Source organism: Portunus trituberculatus, chromosome 36 (genome assembly GCF_017591435.1).
Source record: "Portunus trituberculatus isolate SZX2019 chromosome 36, ASM1759143v1, whole genome shotgun sequence".
NCBI lineage: Eukaryota > Metazoa > Arthropoda > Malacostraca > Decapoda > Portunidae > Portunus > Portunus trituberculatus.
Genome location: NC_059290.1, coordinates 8,601,594 through 8,618,232, shown reverse-complemented (window position 1 = coordinate 8,618,232; position 16,639 = coordinate 8,601,594). Strand labels below are relative to the sequence as shown.

At 41.3% G+C, this 16,639-nt stretch overlaps 1 protein-coding gene across 3 annotated transcripts in view; it reads right to left on the bottom strand.

Moving 5' to 3' along the window:
* Positions 1-10,465: 10,465 nt before the first annotated feature.
* LOC123513503 (general vesicular transport factor p115-like) overlaps positions 10,466-16,639 on the bottom strand; it is a 20,451-nt gene continuing 14,277 nt past the window's right edge. For all 3 annotated transcript variants that reach the window (XM_045270702.1, XM_045270701.1, XM_045270703.1), the window contains 3 exons: positions 14,015-14,218; positions 13,185-13,400; positions 10,466-12,961 (listed from right to left, as the gene is read on the bottom strand). In XM_045270702.1, the coding sequence (XP_045126637.1) occupies positions 12,764-12,961; positions 13,185-13,400; positions 14,015-14,218 (618 nt within the window). In that variant the 3' untranslated portion in view covers positions 10,466-12,763. The remainder of the gene's footprint in view (positions 12,962-13,184; positions 13,401-14,014; positions 14,219-16,639) is intronic.

Here is a 16,639-nt window from a genome sequence, read left to right as displayed (position 1 = left end):
AGGAAATGGGACTGTCAACCTTACAAGATAGAAGAGAACGCAGGGACCTAATAACAATGTATAAGATAGTAAATGTTATTGAAAAGATAGACAAAGAAGACCTGGTGCTGTTGATGGAAGAAGATGGAAGGACAAGAGGACATGAAAAGAAGATCAGGATGAGACAGTGTGTGAAGGATATTGGAAAATACAGTTTTCCACACAGAACGGTGGAAAAATGGAATGCATTGGATAATGGAATTGTTACAGCACATAGTGTGCATAACTTTAAAGAAAATTAGATAAATGGAGATATGGAGACAGGACGCTATGAGCCCCGCTCGAACCCTGTATCATACAACTAGGTAAATACAACTAGGTAAATAAACACAAACACACACACACACATATACACAGCAGGCGACCGAGGTGAATTACACAGACACAGACACACACATTGAACTTATTGAGGAACATAAGAGTGGCGTTCGTATATTTAGATGAAGAAATGATGAAGAAAATAATTACTGCAATGATAAGACCAAGGCTTGAATATGCAACAATACAGTGGGCTCCGAACTTAAAGAAACACATAAGGAAACTAGAGAAAGTACAGAGGGCTGCAACAAAAATGGTGCCTGACTTAAGAGATTTGACTTATGAAGACAGACTGAACAGAATGCAACTTCCGACCCTGGAAAACAGAAGAGAAAGGGGAGACCTGATAGCAATATACAGAGTGATGATTGGCATGGAAAAAATGGATAGGGAAGATCTGTGTATGTGGAATGAAAGAATGTCGAGAGGGCATGGGAAAAAACTAAAAATGGCCACTTATAGGAGAGATGTGAAAAAATATAGCTTCCCTCATAGAAGGGTGGAAGCATGGAATAGTTTAGACGTGGAAGTGGTCAACACAAGGAATATTCATGATTTTAAGAAAAAGCTGGACATTAGTAGATATGGAGACGGGACAGTACGAGCATAGCTCTTTTCCCGTATGTTACAATTAGGTAAATACAATTAGGTAAATAACACACACACACACACCAAATTGGGAAATAATTACAAGTTCACTAAATGAAGGGAAAGTTCCATTAGAATGGAAGAGAGCCAACGTGATACCGATATTTAAAAGAGGAAAGGCAACTGAACCACTAAACTACAGGCCAGTGTAACTTTTAAGCATTTTGTGGAAGTTGTGTGAAATAATTATCAAAGAAAAAAGGGTTAAACATTTGGAAGCAGAACAAATCATATTGAACAGACAATTTGGGTTCAGGACACAGACGTCATGTGTATAAAACTTATTAAGCTTCTACTCGAGTTATAGAAGGACTGGAAAGCAGAGACGGATGGTGGACACAGTATACCTGGACATAAAATAAGCCTTTGACAAAGTCCCGCATGGAAGACTACTTCGGAAACTAGAGAACATAGGAGGACCCTTGCTCGAATGGACAAGAGATTATTTGAAGGATAGGGAAATGAGAACTGTGATCAGAGATACATACTCATCTTGGGGTTAAGTAACAAGCAGAGTGCCACAAGGGTCAGTGTTAGCCCCCATTATGTTTCAGATTTATGTAAACGACATACACATTAGGGTAATCAGTTATATTAATATGTTTGGTGATGATGCAAAGCTGCTTAGAGTTATCAAAACCAGGGAGGACTGTTTGCTGTTACAGAAAGATATAAACAAAATCTATGAGTACAGCAAGAAGTGGAAATTAGAGTCTAATGTCAAGAAATGTCATGTAATGGAACTAGGAAAGAGTAAGAGAAGACCAGTATGGAACTATTTGATGGGAGAGGAAAAAATAATGAAGACTAAACAGGAAAAAGATCTGGGAGTGATTATACAGAAAAATCTGAAGCCCTAAGTAAGATATTTTGATGGTCATATCAATACAACAAGGTAAATACTTCAAACACAACCAATAGCTTACAATATCCTGAAAATTTCAAGTCATAAATTCTATAACTTTGTTTTTAAATTAATTTCTCAAATCTGGATCCCAGCATGCCCTTAAATTGTTGAAAAGTAGAAGAAAACAAGAAAAATATTAGATAAACATTAAAAAACATGAACGGAACTGCAGAAGAGAGGGAGGGAATAGTACTGGGGTTGTTACACTAGGTTAGGCTAGGATTTGCTGGGAATTAGGCTAAAAATTATTGAAAAATATCATCCAAACACGTCCTAAATGCACCCGAAGCACACTCAACCCCCCAAAAAAACACATTCCTAAACACCCTAAACACACACCCAAATATCCCCAAATCCCCAAAACACCAAACCCCACAAAAACACACCCAAAACCCCACAAAAATACATTTTTTCACTCCAAACAGCCCCAAAAACACCCAAACCCCTCCACTTTTTAAGGGATGTTTGATGATCTATTGACAGATTAACATAATATCTAGCAAATCAAAAGTAAAAACACTCTTAAGAACAAACTTCCTCATAACTGTGGACTTTGAAAAACAGTGATCGCCTAAGTTGTACTTCTAAAAGACTCTTGTTTCAGTAATACGTTTAATGAAAGACAACAGTAATATTTCAGTCACACCCAAAAAACATGCCTGCCCTGCGCTTTACAAATCAGAATCAGAATATACACCAGTAACACCCCTACACCACAAAACACACCCAAACCATTTTTAAATGCTCAAAATCCCAAGATCCTAGACTCTAGGGCCTTGTACCAAATGTGGGCATACAACTTAACCCACATTCAAGAAGAGGGCAGTTATGCTATGTGAAGAGGGAAGAAGCAACAGCTCATAAAATAAAGACTTGCATGCACAACTGCTTCTCACACATTGGGGCTCATCTCTTCAACGCTGTGCCGGACACCATCAGGAACCTGACAGGGGTCACACCTGACCTCTCCAAGAAAAGGTTAGACAGATGGTTGTCTACAATACCAGACGACCTCCCAATACCAGGACACTCCAGCTCAACTGGCAACTCACACATCATATGGAGGGTTAACAGCAAGGCTGAACTGCCTGGCCACAGCAGAGGCCCACCTCAGCTCCGTCCATCATATGATGAAATTATACAAAAGTAACAAAAATAAGTGAGTAAATTAACCCAAAACACACTCTAAACACTACACAACACTTCAAAATATTAATAAATAAACTCATAACTCAACTAGAAACACCTAACATACACCAAAATCATCCCCATACACTCCCAAGACCCTCCATACACATGCACAGACCAATTAAAACATCCGGTACACACTAAAATCATCCCCACACAATACCAAGACACTCCACACACACAAACACAGACCCCTTAAAACACCCAGCACACACCAAAATCATCCCCACACATTCCCAAGACACTCCACACACACAAACACAGACCACTTAAAACACCCAGCACACACCAAAATCACCCCCACAGACTCCCAAGACCCTCCACACACACGGGAAGACCACTTAAAACATCCAACATACACCAAAATCATCTCCACACACTCCCAAGACACTCCACATGCACCCACAGACCACTTAAAACACCCAGCACACACCAAAATCATCCCCACACACTCCTAACACACACACACACACACACACACACACACACACAGACCACTTAAAACACCCAGCACACCAAAATCACTCCCAAGACACTCCATACACACACAGACCACTTAAAACCCTTAAAAACACACTCAATACACCATACAACACCTCAAAATTCCCTTAACTACACTCAGAACACACCCATATATTCAAACAAACCTCTACACCACACTCAAGATATGTAAAATATACCTAAATACAACTACCTGACACACAAAATACACTCAAACTACCCTGCAACACTACCAAACTCACTTAAAATACTTCAGATATAACCCAAAAACACCAAAATGCGTTATGAAGAACGGTAAGATTAAAAAGGGGACTTACCTAAATATTGTGGTTTGGCTCCTCCTCCTCTTTCACTTCCATTTTTCCTTTCTTCTTCGTCCTCCTCCTTTTCTCTTTCTTCTACTGCTTCCATCTGCACGCCCCAACCTAGAAACACATCAAAAAACTTAGAAAACGCGACATATTAGGCAAAATATTGAGGAAGTGGGGGGACGAGTAGTTATTGTGGCTTGCCTGCTCCTACACTTATTCCTCCATTTCTCCTTCCTTCCTCCTCATCCTCCTTTATTTCTCCTCCCTTCTTCCTTCTGCTGCTAATATCTACACACCGGAGCCAAGAAACACACGAAAACACGTAGAAATCACTAGATATTAGGCAAAATATTGACGAACTGGGCTGTAGGGAGGGAGGGACGCCAGCCCGGGCCTATGATGAGTCATCACCTTGGCTGTGACGTCATCAAGAGCGCGGGAACAGAGGTGAATCGGCTGAATTACGTAAATAATTTTAAAAAATGACCTATTGAAAAAACGAAGCCAAGGCTGAATGCTTGCTATTTTATGACTTGATAGATACTTTAACTGTTATCCAAAACATCAAAACATCTTCTGCTTAAATAGTTTTAAAGAACTGTCTAAATTAAGTATATAAAAAGTATATAAACATTTCCACTTACAACGCTGCCAAAATGTCCAGCCATTTCGACTTTATATTTCTTTCGAAAAATATTAGACAATATAAACTCTCTTCTCCGGCATTCATACTCACCTAGAACCAGAAGTGAACGAGTGAAAGAGCATTTATGTAAAAAAAAAGCATTAAACTTTAAACTCATTAAAAACTCTTGTAAAGTCTAGCTATTTTCACTTGGCGAGTATTTTAACACATTCTACAGAGTCTGAGCTTTCTTTTAAGGCATTCTACAACGAGTTTGACCGTTAAACAGAAACGTAAACAAATAAAATCGAAAAAATAAAACTTACGTTAAACGGGATAAAATACCATTTCAAAGTCCACATATTTCACTCAATGGATTGATTTCACGCTTAAAAAAGTACAGACAATTCTTTGATACCATAAAGGCTCAGTTACACCTCAAAATAAAAAAAAATGAAATTGAGAGATGGGAAATTTTGAAGGTTATGGCAGCTCATATTTAAGCTATAAAACACCACTAAACGCCACATATTTACCGAACACAGGCGCGTAACACACTTCAAACACAATGAAATATTTATGGAAACCATAAAAACACACCATGGAAGCATAATATTATTGTTAGAATATATGGGAAAAAAAATATTGGAACCCGAAGGTTGCCACGGAGGGGGGGCAGGTGTGGAGCGAGGGGGGAGGGGGGGCCGGGCGGGAGGCAACATCCGGGAACACTGCAGCGCGGGCTCTATAATCCTTATGTTGCATTTATTATCTCACCACAAGAAAATGAAACCCCCATCGGGATAACTTGACCAGGATCATGCAATGGTAGAGTAGCGGCTACATTCTGACACATGTTTGGCTTACGGTGAGTCAAAAAAGCAAATAATAGCTGGTAATACTACTGACAACTGCTCGTTATACCCATCACCTTTTCAATATTTAGGCACTGTTTTCACTCTCATATGTAAAGAAAACGTACAAATAAGAGAGTGGCCTTAGAAATACCTTTAATAAATGATGGTGAGGCGTTGTGGAGGGTCGTAATGAAGACTTGCACTGCTCTATTGTCTCGCCGCTTGCTGCTGTCGGGAATGTCATCACTTCACTTTGTGTGTGTGGGTGTATATGGGCATGTTGTGGATGTGTTGCGGGATGTTTGAGTGTGTTTATGGGATGTACAAGCAACACCAAACCCCACATCCATCACCACTGTCACCACCACCAAGTTGAGTTGACATGGAGCAAACACCTGGCCCACCACACTTCTTTCCCTCTTTAAAATACACACTAATCCCTTATCAACACATCTGCCACACCTTACACACCTGTTCCTTGGTGCATTAATAACCTCCAGCACCTCTGTCACGGCTCTGTCACCTCTATAAAGACTGAAAATATAATGTCACTCTAGTGAGGTCCACCGTGTGTCTTGTCGGGAGGTAAAGACGCCATGATGAACAGCTGTGGTTCTCTAAAGAAATTTACTCTCTTCTCCTTGCCCGCTATAAATTCCGATACTATGTCCTTGTATGTGTGTGTTAAATTCTCAGTATTTGAAGGTTATGAGAGAATTATGTGTGCATTATTCAGTTTTTTTTATGATTTTAGTTTATTGAAGGGGACAAGTAGCCGTGGGGAGGAACTACAAAATGTTGACATTACTAAACTCAACATTCACAACACACAATATATAAACCTAATAAAAAAAATACAAATAAATAAGAAAAAGAATACGAAATAACAAAAATAACACATAATCATAAAAAAAACATGAAAAACAGTGAGAGATGAGTGACAAAATATCGACATTACAAAACACACGACATTCTAACCAATAAAAAAAAAAAAAAAAAAAAAAAATAAAAAAAAAATACAAAATGTGTGTGGTGTGTGTGGTGATAGAGTGGAAGAGAGCAGTGTGGTGTATGGTGTGTGGTGATAGAGAGAAAGAGGTACGTGTGGTTGTGGTGTATGGTGTAATTCACCTGGGTCGTCTGTTGGTCACCCAGCCAGTCTTCCCCGTTACGGAGCGAGCTCAGAGCTCATAGACCGATCTTCGGATAGGACTGAGACTACATAAATACACAACACACACTGGGAAAGCGAGGCCACAACCCCTCGAGTTACATCCCGTACCTATTTACTGCTAGGTGAACAGGGGTCACACATTAAGAGGCTTGCCCATTTGCCTCGCCGCTTACCGGGACTCGAACCCGGATGATACCAGCATTAAAGCGCCTGGAGTTTAAAGATAGATTAAAGGAATTAAACATGTTTTCATTTGAAAGGAGATGTATAAGAGGGGATATGATAGAGTTATTTAAAATGTTCTCATACAAACTACATAGATGTGAGATCTTTCTTTACCTTAGAGGAGGGAAGTAGGACTAGAAATCATGGCAGGAAGATTAGAAAGAAAGGGTGCAGGTTAGATATAAGAAAATATTTCTTTAGTCATAGGGTGGTAGACTTCTGGAATGCATTGCCAGAGAGGGTTGTAAATAACACTAGTTTGACAATGTTTAAAAACAGATTAGATAAGCACTTAGATTTATTAGATTTATAATTATGTATAATGCTGCATGATAGTTTTTATAAGAAATTTACTATAGTTAAACAAGACATGATCCCCATGTATGGGGATCACAGATTGTAGAGGAATTCGCTGCAGGACTTAGCCCTGTTAATGGGCCAAATATTTAGAATTAGTATATAATGTATTGTGTACTTGTAAGTGTATCTTTAAGTACTGATGACGAGGTCACTGTGCGACTGATAAAGGATAACCTAGATGGGCCCTAGTGGCCCTTTGTTATCCTATTATTTATGTTATGGTATGTTATGTTATTAAGAGGCTTGCCCATTTGCCCTCTCGATTGTAAGTCAAGCGTGCTAACCACTACGGTGGTGACAGTGGTGTGCGTGGTGATAGAGTGGAAGAGAGCAGTGTGGTGTATGGTGTGTGGTAACAGGGGTGTGTGTGGTGATAGAGTGAAAGAGCAGTGTGGTGTATGATGTGTGGTGTGTGGTGATAGAAAGGAAGAGAGCAGTGTAGTGTATGGTGTTTGGTGACAGTGGTGTGTGTGGTGATAGTGTGAAAGAGAGCAATGTGGTGTATGGTGTGTGGTGATAGAAAGGAAGAGAGCAGTGTGGTGTATGGTGTGTGGTGACAGTGGTGTGTGTCATGATAGCGTGAAAGAGAGCAGTGTGGTGTATGGTGTGTGGTGATAGAAAGGAAGAGAGCAGTGTGGTGTATGGTGTGTGTGGTGATAGAGTGGAAGAGAGCAGTGTGGTGTATGGTGTGTGTGGTGATAGAGTGGAAGAGAGCAGTGTGGTGATAGAGTGAAAGAGAGCAGTGTGGTGTGTGGTGATAGAAAGGAAGAGAGCAGTGTGGTGTATGGTTTGTGTGGTGATAGAGTGAAAGAGAGCAGTGTGGTGTATGGTGTGTGGTGAAAGGGGTGTGGTGATAGAAAGGAAGAGAGCAGTGTGGTGTATGGTGTGTGTGGTGATAGAGTGGAAGAGAGCAGTGTGGTGTATGGTTTGTGTGGTGATACAGTGAAAGAGAGCAGTGTGGTGTATGGTGTGTGGTGACAGGGGTGTGTGATGGTGTGTGGTGATAGAAAGGAAGAGAGCAGTGTGGTGACAGTGGTGTGTGTGGTGAGAGAGTGGAAGAGAGCAGTGTGGTGTATGGTGTGTGGTGATAGAAAGGAAGAGAACAGTGTGGTGTATGGTGTGTGGTGACAGTGGTGTGTGTGGTGATAGAGTGGAAGAGAGCAGTGTGATGTATGGTATGTGGTGACAGTGGTGTGTGTGGTGATAGAGTGGAAGAGAGCAGTGTGGTGCATGGTGTGTGGGGATACAGTGGAAGAGAGCAGTGTGGTGTATGGTATGTGGTGATAGTGGTGTGTGTGTGTGTGGTGATAGAGTGAGAGAGCAGTGTGGTGTATGATGTGTGGTGACAGTGGTGATAATCACCACACACACGCCATGCGCTGGCTCTCTCTCTCTCTCTCTCTCTCTCTCTCTCTCTCTCTCTCTCTCTCTCTCTCTCTCTCTCTCTCTCTCTCTCTCCAGGGACCACAAGAAAAGGCAGCCTCAGCCTCATCAGCCTCATACTGCCTGGCCTGACCTGACCTGGCTGCTGGCTGCTGCATGGCTGGCGCCTGCTACCTTTTCTGTGGGTGCTGAGCGGGATGTGTGCGGACTGAATGGTGCGGGGACTCTATGGCGTGGACTCAGCGTCACAGATTTCAGGTACTCCATAGAGTCCGTACTCTGCTCAGACCGCACTGATTCAGCTGCCACTCCCTCCAGTCATTATACCCTTGGGAGGATGGGAGGTTCATGGCCATTCAGCCACACACACTCCCCGCGACATAGAGTCCTCGCGTCTCTACAAGTTTATAAACGGCAAAACAAGGAAACAATTGAAAAAATAATTAAAGAAGGGAAGACATACCAAACAGAAAAGGAAGTGTGTGAAATAATGAATGAGAGCTTCAAAACAGTATTCACTGCAGAGGATGACTTCACAGAACCTAATAGGACATTGGATTGCCAAGGATTACAGGAGATTGCACTCCACAAAGAGGATATTGGAAGATTACTGGATAAGTTGGAAGTCAGAAAAGCAATGGGGCCAGATGGTGTATCAGGCTGGGTGTTAAAAGAATGTAAAGAGCAATTACTGGATCCAATTTGGGAAATAATTAAAAGTTCAATAAATGAAGGGAAAGTTCCACTAGAGTGGAAGAGAGCCAACGTAATACTGATATTTAAAGGAGGAAAGGCAACTGAACCACTAAACTACAGACCAATGTCACTTACAAGTGTCGTAGGGAAGTTATGTGAAATAATTATCAAAGAAAAATGGGTTAAGTTTCTAGAAGAGGAGCAAGTCATATCGAACAGACAATTTGGGTTCAGGACAGGGTGGTCATGTGTATCAAACTTATTAAGCTTCTACTCGAGAGTTATTGCAGGACTTGAAAACAGAGATGGATGGGTAGACACAGTATACCTGGACATTAAAAAGGCTTTTGATAAAGTCCCTCACCGAAGACTTCTTTGGAAACTAGAGAACATAAGAGTACTGCGTGGAACCTTGCTCGAATGGACAAGAGATTATTTGAAAGATTGGGAAATTAGAACTGTGATCAAGAGATACATACTCATCTTGGGGTAAAGTAACCAGTGGAGTGCTACAAGGGTCAATGTTAGCCCCCATTATGTTTCAAGTTTATGTAAACAACATTCATATTGGGATAAACAGTTATATAAATTTATTCACTGATGATGCAAAGTTGCTAAGAGTTATCAAAACCAGAGAGGACTGTCTGCTGTTGCAGGAAGATTTAAACAATATCTATGAATGGAGCAAGAAGTGAAAATTGGAGTTTAATGCCAAGAAATGCCACATAATGGAACTAGGAAAGAGTAAGAGAAGACCAATATGGAACTATTTGATGGGAGAGGAACAAATAATGAAGACTAAAGAGGAAAAGATCTTGGAGTGATCATACAAGAAAATCTGAGCCCTGACAAACACATAAGACAAGATATTTGGATTATCATATAATGATAATGGTTTTCATGTAATGAAAACTTCATTAAGTTTTCATGTAATGAAAACTTATTGAAGAGAAGTGATTAAGAAATCTTGTAGCCTATTTATAAGTGATAAACTTTGGATAAATGGAATTGCCTCCCAAACAATAGCTGTTCTTTGGTATTGTAAAGAAGGAAAAAAACTAATGTAATAAGCTTATATTTAGGTTGTCTTATTGCCGGAGCTTCTATGGGCGTCAGAGCAGTGCTCTGGCAAGCTCCTCTGCATTCCTAATGGCAGGCTACATCCCTCCTCAGTCTGTCTCTCCAAGTATGTTGGCCTGGAGTCCACCTCTAGGATATCTACAACATCACATATTCGAAGATCATAACTTTATTCAACATTTTTGTTTGATTAACAACTCTATAACATGAGGACAGGCCACGGATTAGTACCCACACAAGCATGAAGTATATGTACTACTCCACACACCACAGGTCCTGCTAGGCCTCCACCATCAACCATCCACACACACACACACACACACACACACACACACACACACACACACACACACACACACACACACACACACACACACACACACTCTCTCTCTCTCTCTCTCTCTCCATGCCATGAAATACAAGTGGAAGACACCACCTAACAAATGTATTCCTTGGGTATTCTAAAAACATCTCAACATATACAGACACTGCAAAAAACTCCCTTCTTAGTACAAAAATACATTTGTTTCCAGTTCTTTCTTTAATTCTCAGCCCTGGCAATGGATTCCTACATATTATGGTGATGCTGATGAAATGGTTATCAGTCTGTCGGCTAACAATGTGCAGTAATCAATGCAATAGGTGCTACGGTGTGTATAAAGTGCTGGTAATTTTCCTCAAGCATTATGCATGTATAAAGATTCTCTATCACAGCCTATACATATAAAAAAAACTGACCTCAATTCAAAAAGTTCTCTGCAAAAACAAACAAAAAGAAAAAAATTACTCCCATCCACTCTCATTAACCAGATCTACTGTGGGGAAAACTATGCCATGGTGTGTGTGTGTGTGTGTGTGTGTGTGTGTGTGTGTGTGTGTGTGTGTGTGTGTGTGTGTGTGTGTGTGTGTGTGTGTGTGTGTGTGTGTGTGTGTGTGTGTGTGTGTTTTGAGCTTCATCTACACAAAAACCCATGGCAGAAGGAGGCAAACACATCCTTCCTCGATGGCAAATACTTATACATACACATGGCAAGATACAGAGGGCCTACCATACATACACATCTCATCTCAGGGATACGTAATACAGAGCTACTGAATAAGATGAGCAGCTTCAACTCCTGCAAACTTGTAAACATGAAGACTCTGATGGGAGCTTAACTGTTGTGAAGACTCGATACCTACTTAAGAAATGGACAAATGTCTTTATCTTGGTATTGTCATGCAGTTTAAGGAGGAATTTAACTACGAATAACAACAGTGACATTTTTAAATGAGAGAGAGAGAGAGAGTGAGTAGCTTTCTTTCTCCCTCTTACCATTTCAGAGGGAGTTACTATGATGGACAGTTAAAGGGAGAGCCCACCAAAAGTTTATACAGAAATAACTGGCTGGGCAGAGACTAAATAAGAGAAAAAACAGCTTTGTGTGGAGCAATGGGAAGGAATAAGACTGGTTCAGCATATCCACTACCATCACCACCACCACCACCACCTGGAGCACCATATGAAAAGTAAAAGCAGGAAAATATGTACAAAATGGAGAGAGAGAGAGAGAGAGAGAGAGAGAGAGAGAGAGAGAGAGAGAGAGAGAGAGAGAGAGAGAGAGAGAGAGAGAGAGAGAGAGGATAGGGGAAAGCAAGTTAAAGATTATCCAACACATATTAACAGCATAAATATCTCTGATGCATCAATAACAGACATTATACTTACAGGATGTTATGTTATAGACTATGTATGTTAAGATGTTCCTGTTGCTTCATGATATTCAGTTACCATGACTGTGAAGATTCTGACACATTGAAAGTGTCACATTGCACAAATCATCTTTTTATTATCATTTATTCAATTTCCTTGTTTTGTTTTCCTCTTGCTTGCTCAAAATCGTAACTCCTTTCAGCCTCTGCACACAGGCAGGGACGGTGCACCGCAGTCTGATTACTTTACCATTTATTACATTCATATTATCACTGTACAATGGTTATCGGTAATCGTCACTTTGTTTTTGTTGCAAAGAACAAATATGACTCTTCTTTTATTCTGTCTGCACTTCCCTTGTTTGTTGTGTTAGTACATATTCTTGTTCTGCTCAAATGTCATCCTTGTCTTACCCACAAAAGACAATTCGGAACGCATAACACATGTGCTTTTCATCCATTCAAGCCAGCAGCATCAGCAACACCAAACACCTGCTGGCTGCTGCACCACCACACTTTGAAGGCCTAACCACAGATATAATAAAGAAACAAGAGTAAAAAAATAATAAAAAAAGCAAACTGAACATAAAAAACCTTCGTGCAACCTTTAAATGTAGCTATCCGTGACACCCGACTGGAGGTGAGTCTTTTAAGTGCGTTTCAGGCGTAAGTGAGATAGGAGAGCGTGTATGGGGTGAGAATGTAGCTCTCCCCCCCACCTCCTGCAACAAGCTCCGACGGTCCACCGAGCAGCGTGTGTCACTGAATGTCCTCCAGATCATCGTCGTAGTTCTCGGTGATGGCAAAGTCTCCATCCTCATCCTCCTCATCCTCATCCTCTGTCACGTCCTCCCCATAGGTCCTCAGTTTGCGGCGGTACTCGGACATCTTGCTGTCTTGATCAGTCACCAGCACCAGTAAGTCCTCCTGTTCCCTCTTGATGGTGTCCAGCTCCTCCTGCACACACACAAAACACATCAGGCCAGGCAGTGCTCAGATTGCTATATTGTTATGTACAGGTGTGTATGGCGTGTGCTGGCGTGCTGTGTTGAGTGTGAGTGTTATGTGGTGTTATATGCATGCTGAGTGTGGATTTAGTAAGCATGGAATGAGGATGTATGGTTTGGACTACATAACATTACTCAAAAGACTGAATTATACTAGCCTACACAGTCCTTACCTCCAGCTGCTTGCATCGTGCCTCAGCTGTGTTCCCAGAGCCCGTTCCCACTGCCACTGAGGCTGCTGTTGCTGCTGCTGCTGCTGCCGCTGCTGTTTCCAGCTGTGTTTGCAGTTGCTTGACGTGAATTTCATAATCTTTAACTTGCTGCTTTAAAGTTGCACACTCCTGCTGCAGCCTGGCTTGTGCAGCTTCATCTAGGTGTTCTCCAGACACCTGCAACACAACACAACGGAAATTAAACCTCAACACTTAATACTGAGCTTCAAGAGACAACCCAGCACATTGAAACAGTACTACTATTACTGCTACTATCCTCACTATACTAGCAAAATAAACCCACATCCCACACAATAAAGAATAAAAAAATTCATATTACAACTATAAATTCTATTCAAAACAGACACATCCTGCCTCTCACCTCTGTGTTGTTGCATCACTAAGTCATTTTAAGTTACATCACTACATCAAGGCAGGAATAAACACACTAACTCTAAAAACTGCAAATCTAACAATATCAGAATGAGATTTTAACCCTTTCAGTAGTTTTCATATTCATTCTGGTTACTATTTGGTGATATTATAGAGCTCCAGATACTTATTTCGGGATTGAAATAATGAAGACTCTGGTCATTAATTTTCTGACCTCCATAGACCCTTCTCGATGTCAATAAAATCGCGTAATCATACCCAAAACAATAGGTAAAACGATGCATAAATAAGGCTACATAAAAAACCTAAAGAAGTAAAAAACAGGTGAATAAGTAATCTATTTCTACTCTGTTTTAGGAAATGAGTGACTTTGAGCTAATGACAAACAGTACCATTACCTCCGTCTCCCTCTCCACTGTGCCATTGTGCTCACTGTGTGGTGGGGCCTGAGCAGCTGCCTCCTTCAGCTGCTGTATCTCTGAGTCCTTGTTGTAAAGCACTAACTGAAGGTCCTCCAGCTGCTTGCGAAGGTTCTCCATTTCCGGGTTGGACAAAGAGTCAAAGAAATCAGCTGCATTCTGACTGTCAAGGTGATTGTTGGTCTGCAGGAAAGGAAAATATGAAAGTAAAGGCTGCAGGTTACAATGTTCTCTGTCACTGTGTTTTTACTGCATAGGACAAATTTTACAGGTTATGGCATTTTCAGTCACTTTGTTTTTAATGTACAGTAAGTCCTCGTTATATGGTACATATGCGTTCCTGAAAGCCTTACCGTAAATCAAAATTACCGTACACCGAACACCGTATACCGAACCCATTATAACATATAATAATAGGGAATGTGTTCCAGCATGTCGTCACCCATACAGAAATTAAAATACATGATAATAGTCATGTAAAAAAAAAAAAAAATGTAAAGTACTGAACAAAAGAAATAAACCAAATGTTTTTATTTACTTTTCACTCGCCATGAATTCTATCAGATGATGTCCTTCCCGAGGCTAAGGGACAGTAGGAATTTCAGCCCTTACTCATCTTCCGCTGAGTGGGCAGACGAGGTTAAGACGTCGTCGTCTGCACTGTTGGAAACAGATGTGGAAGGGCCAGCTGTGGCAGGGTCATGGACATGGAGGATTGTTTGGTTTTCCTTGTTTTTTCATCGTAGATTTCTTGATAAATCTTGACACTTTTCTCTACGTCATGAGCCACTTTGCTACTCCTGGCAGGATTTGGGTCACGTTCCTTTAGGGTTTCCAGAGCTTTTTCGATACCACCGAGACATTCTCTAAGAGTTTTGTTGTCCAGGCCACACACAGATTCTTCTTCCTCGTCTCCCTCTTTTTCTGCCTCCTGTGATGCCTTGTCTAGCTCTATAAGTTCATCATTTGAGAGAGAGATTCAGCATGGCTTTCCAAAAGATCTTGAACATCATCATCAACTTCATGGAAGCCAGCCCTATGGCACAGATTTACTATGTAATTTCTGATCGCACTGATGTCGTCTTCAGCGAAGCCTGGGAAGTCATGCGTGCATCCTGGCCATACGTTATTCTATTCCAAGTTCATGGTAGACATCTTCACTTCATCCCAAGATGACTTGATGTTATCTAAGGCGTGCTTGATGTTATACAACTTCTACCATTCACTGATAGTGGACTTGCCAGGCCCATCTGTTTCCTTTATCAGTTGCTGCATGGTTCACCACTGGTAGTAGGCTTTAAATGTTTGCCATGATTATTATGAATATATCTGTGCTTACAAAAGACCCTTTAATATTCCATTTATTTATCTAATTAGTAATGTATGTAAGTAATATGTAATGCAGTTAGAAAAAAAAGGGAGGGAGGGGAAGAGATAAAAGGCTCCAAGGGTGATCAAGTTAAAGTCAGTACTGTGAGTGGCAGGGAGGTGTGGCGTGGATGACGTCATCACCCCTGCTCCCCCACGCTGGGCCCTCTCAGATGACATGAGTGGATACCTTATTTGTGAATTTTTCTTACCGTATATTGAATCGAGGGTAGTAATTTCCAAGTACCGTAACCGTGAATTTACCGGATAAAGAACTACCATATAATGAGGACTTACTGTATAGGATAAATTTTGCCAGTTATAATGTTCTTGGTTGCTTTTCTTACTGCACACAACAAATTTTGCAAGTTATAATGTTCTCAGTCACTTTGTTTTTATTGCATGGGATAAATTTTGCACACACACACACACACACCCGGTAGCTCAGTGGTTAGAGTGCTGGCTTCACAAGCCAGAGGACCGGGGTTTGATTCCCCGGCCGGGTGGAGATATTTGGGTATGTCTCCTTTCACGTGTAGCCCCTGTTCACCTAGCAGTGAGTGGTACGGGATGTAAATCGAGGAGTTGGGACCTTGTTGTCCCGGTGTGTGGTGTGTGCCTGGTCTCAGGCCTCTCCGAAGATCGGAAATAATGAGCTCTGAGCTCGTTCTGTAGGGTAACATCTGGCTGTCTCGTCAGAGACTGCAGCAGATCAAACAGTGAAACACACACATGCCTCTTTCCTTCTCTCTCTCTCTCTCTCTCTCTCTCTCTCTCTCTCTCTCTCTCTCTCTCTCCTTGTTCTCCTTGATCCAGCTTTAATTACTGTTTAATCTTTTCCTCTCCTTGTTTATCCACTTGCGTTCTCTTTTCTTCTGTTTTTCTCTCTCTATTTCAGCATCGGTTCTCAATTTCAGCTGGTTCAGTTTTTTACTTGTGTGTGTAATTCACTGTTTGATCTGCTGCAGTCTCTGACGAGACAGTCAGACGTTACCCTACAGAACGAGCTCAGAGCTCATTGTTTCCGATCTTCGGATAGGCCTGACACCAGGCACACACCACACACCGGGACAACAAGGTCACAACTCCTCGATTTACATCCTGTACCTACTCACTGCTAGGTGAACAGGGGCTACACGTGAAAGGAGACACACCCAAATATCTCCACCCGGCCAGGGAATCGAACCCCGGTCCTCTGGCTTGTGAAGCCAGCGCTCTAATCACTGAGCTACCGGA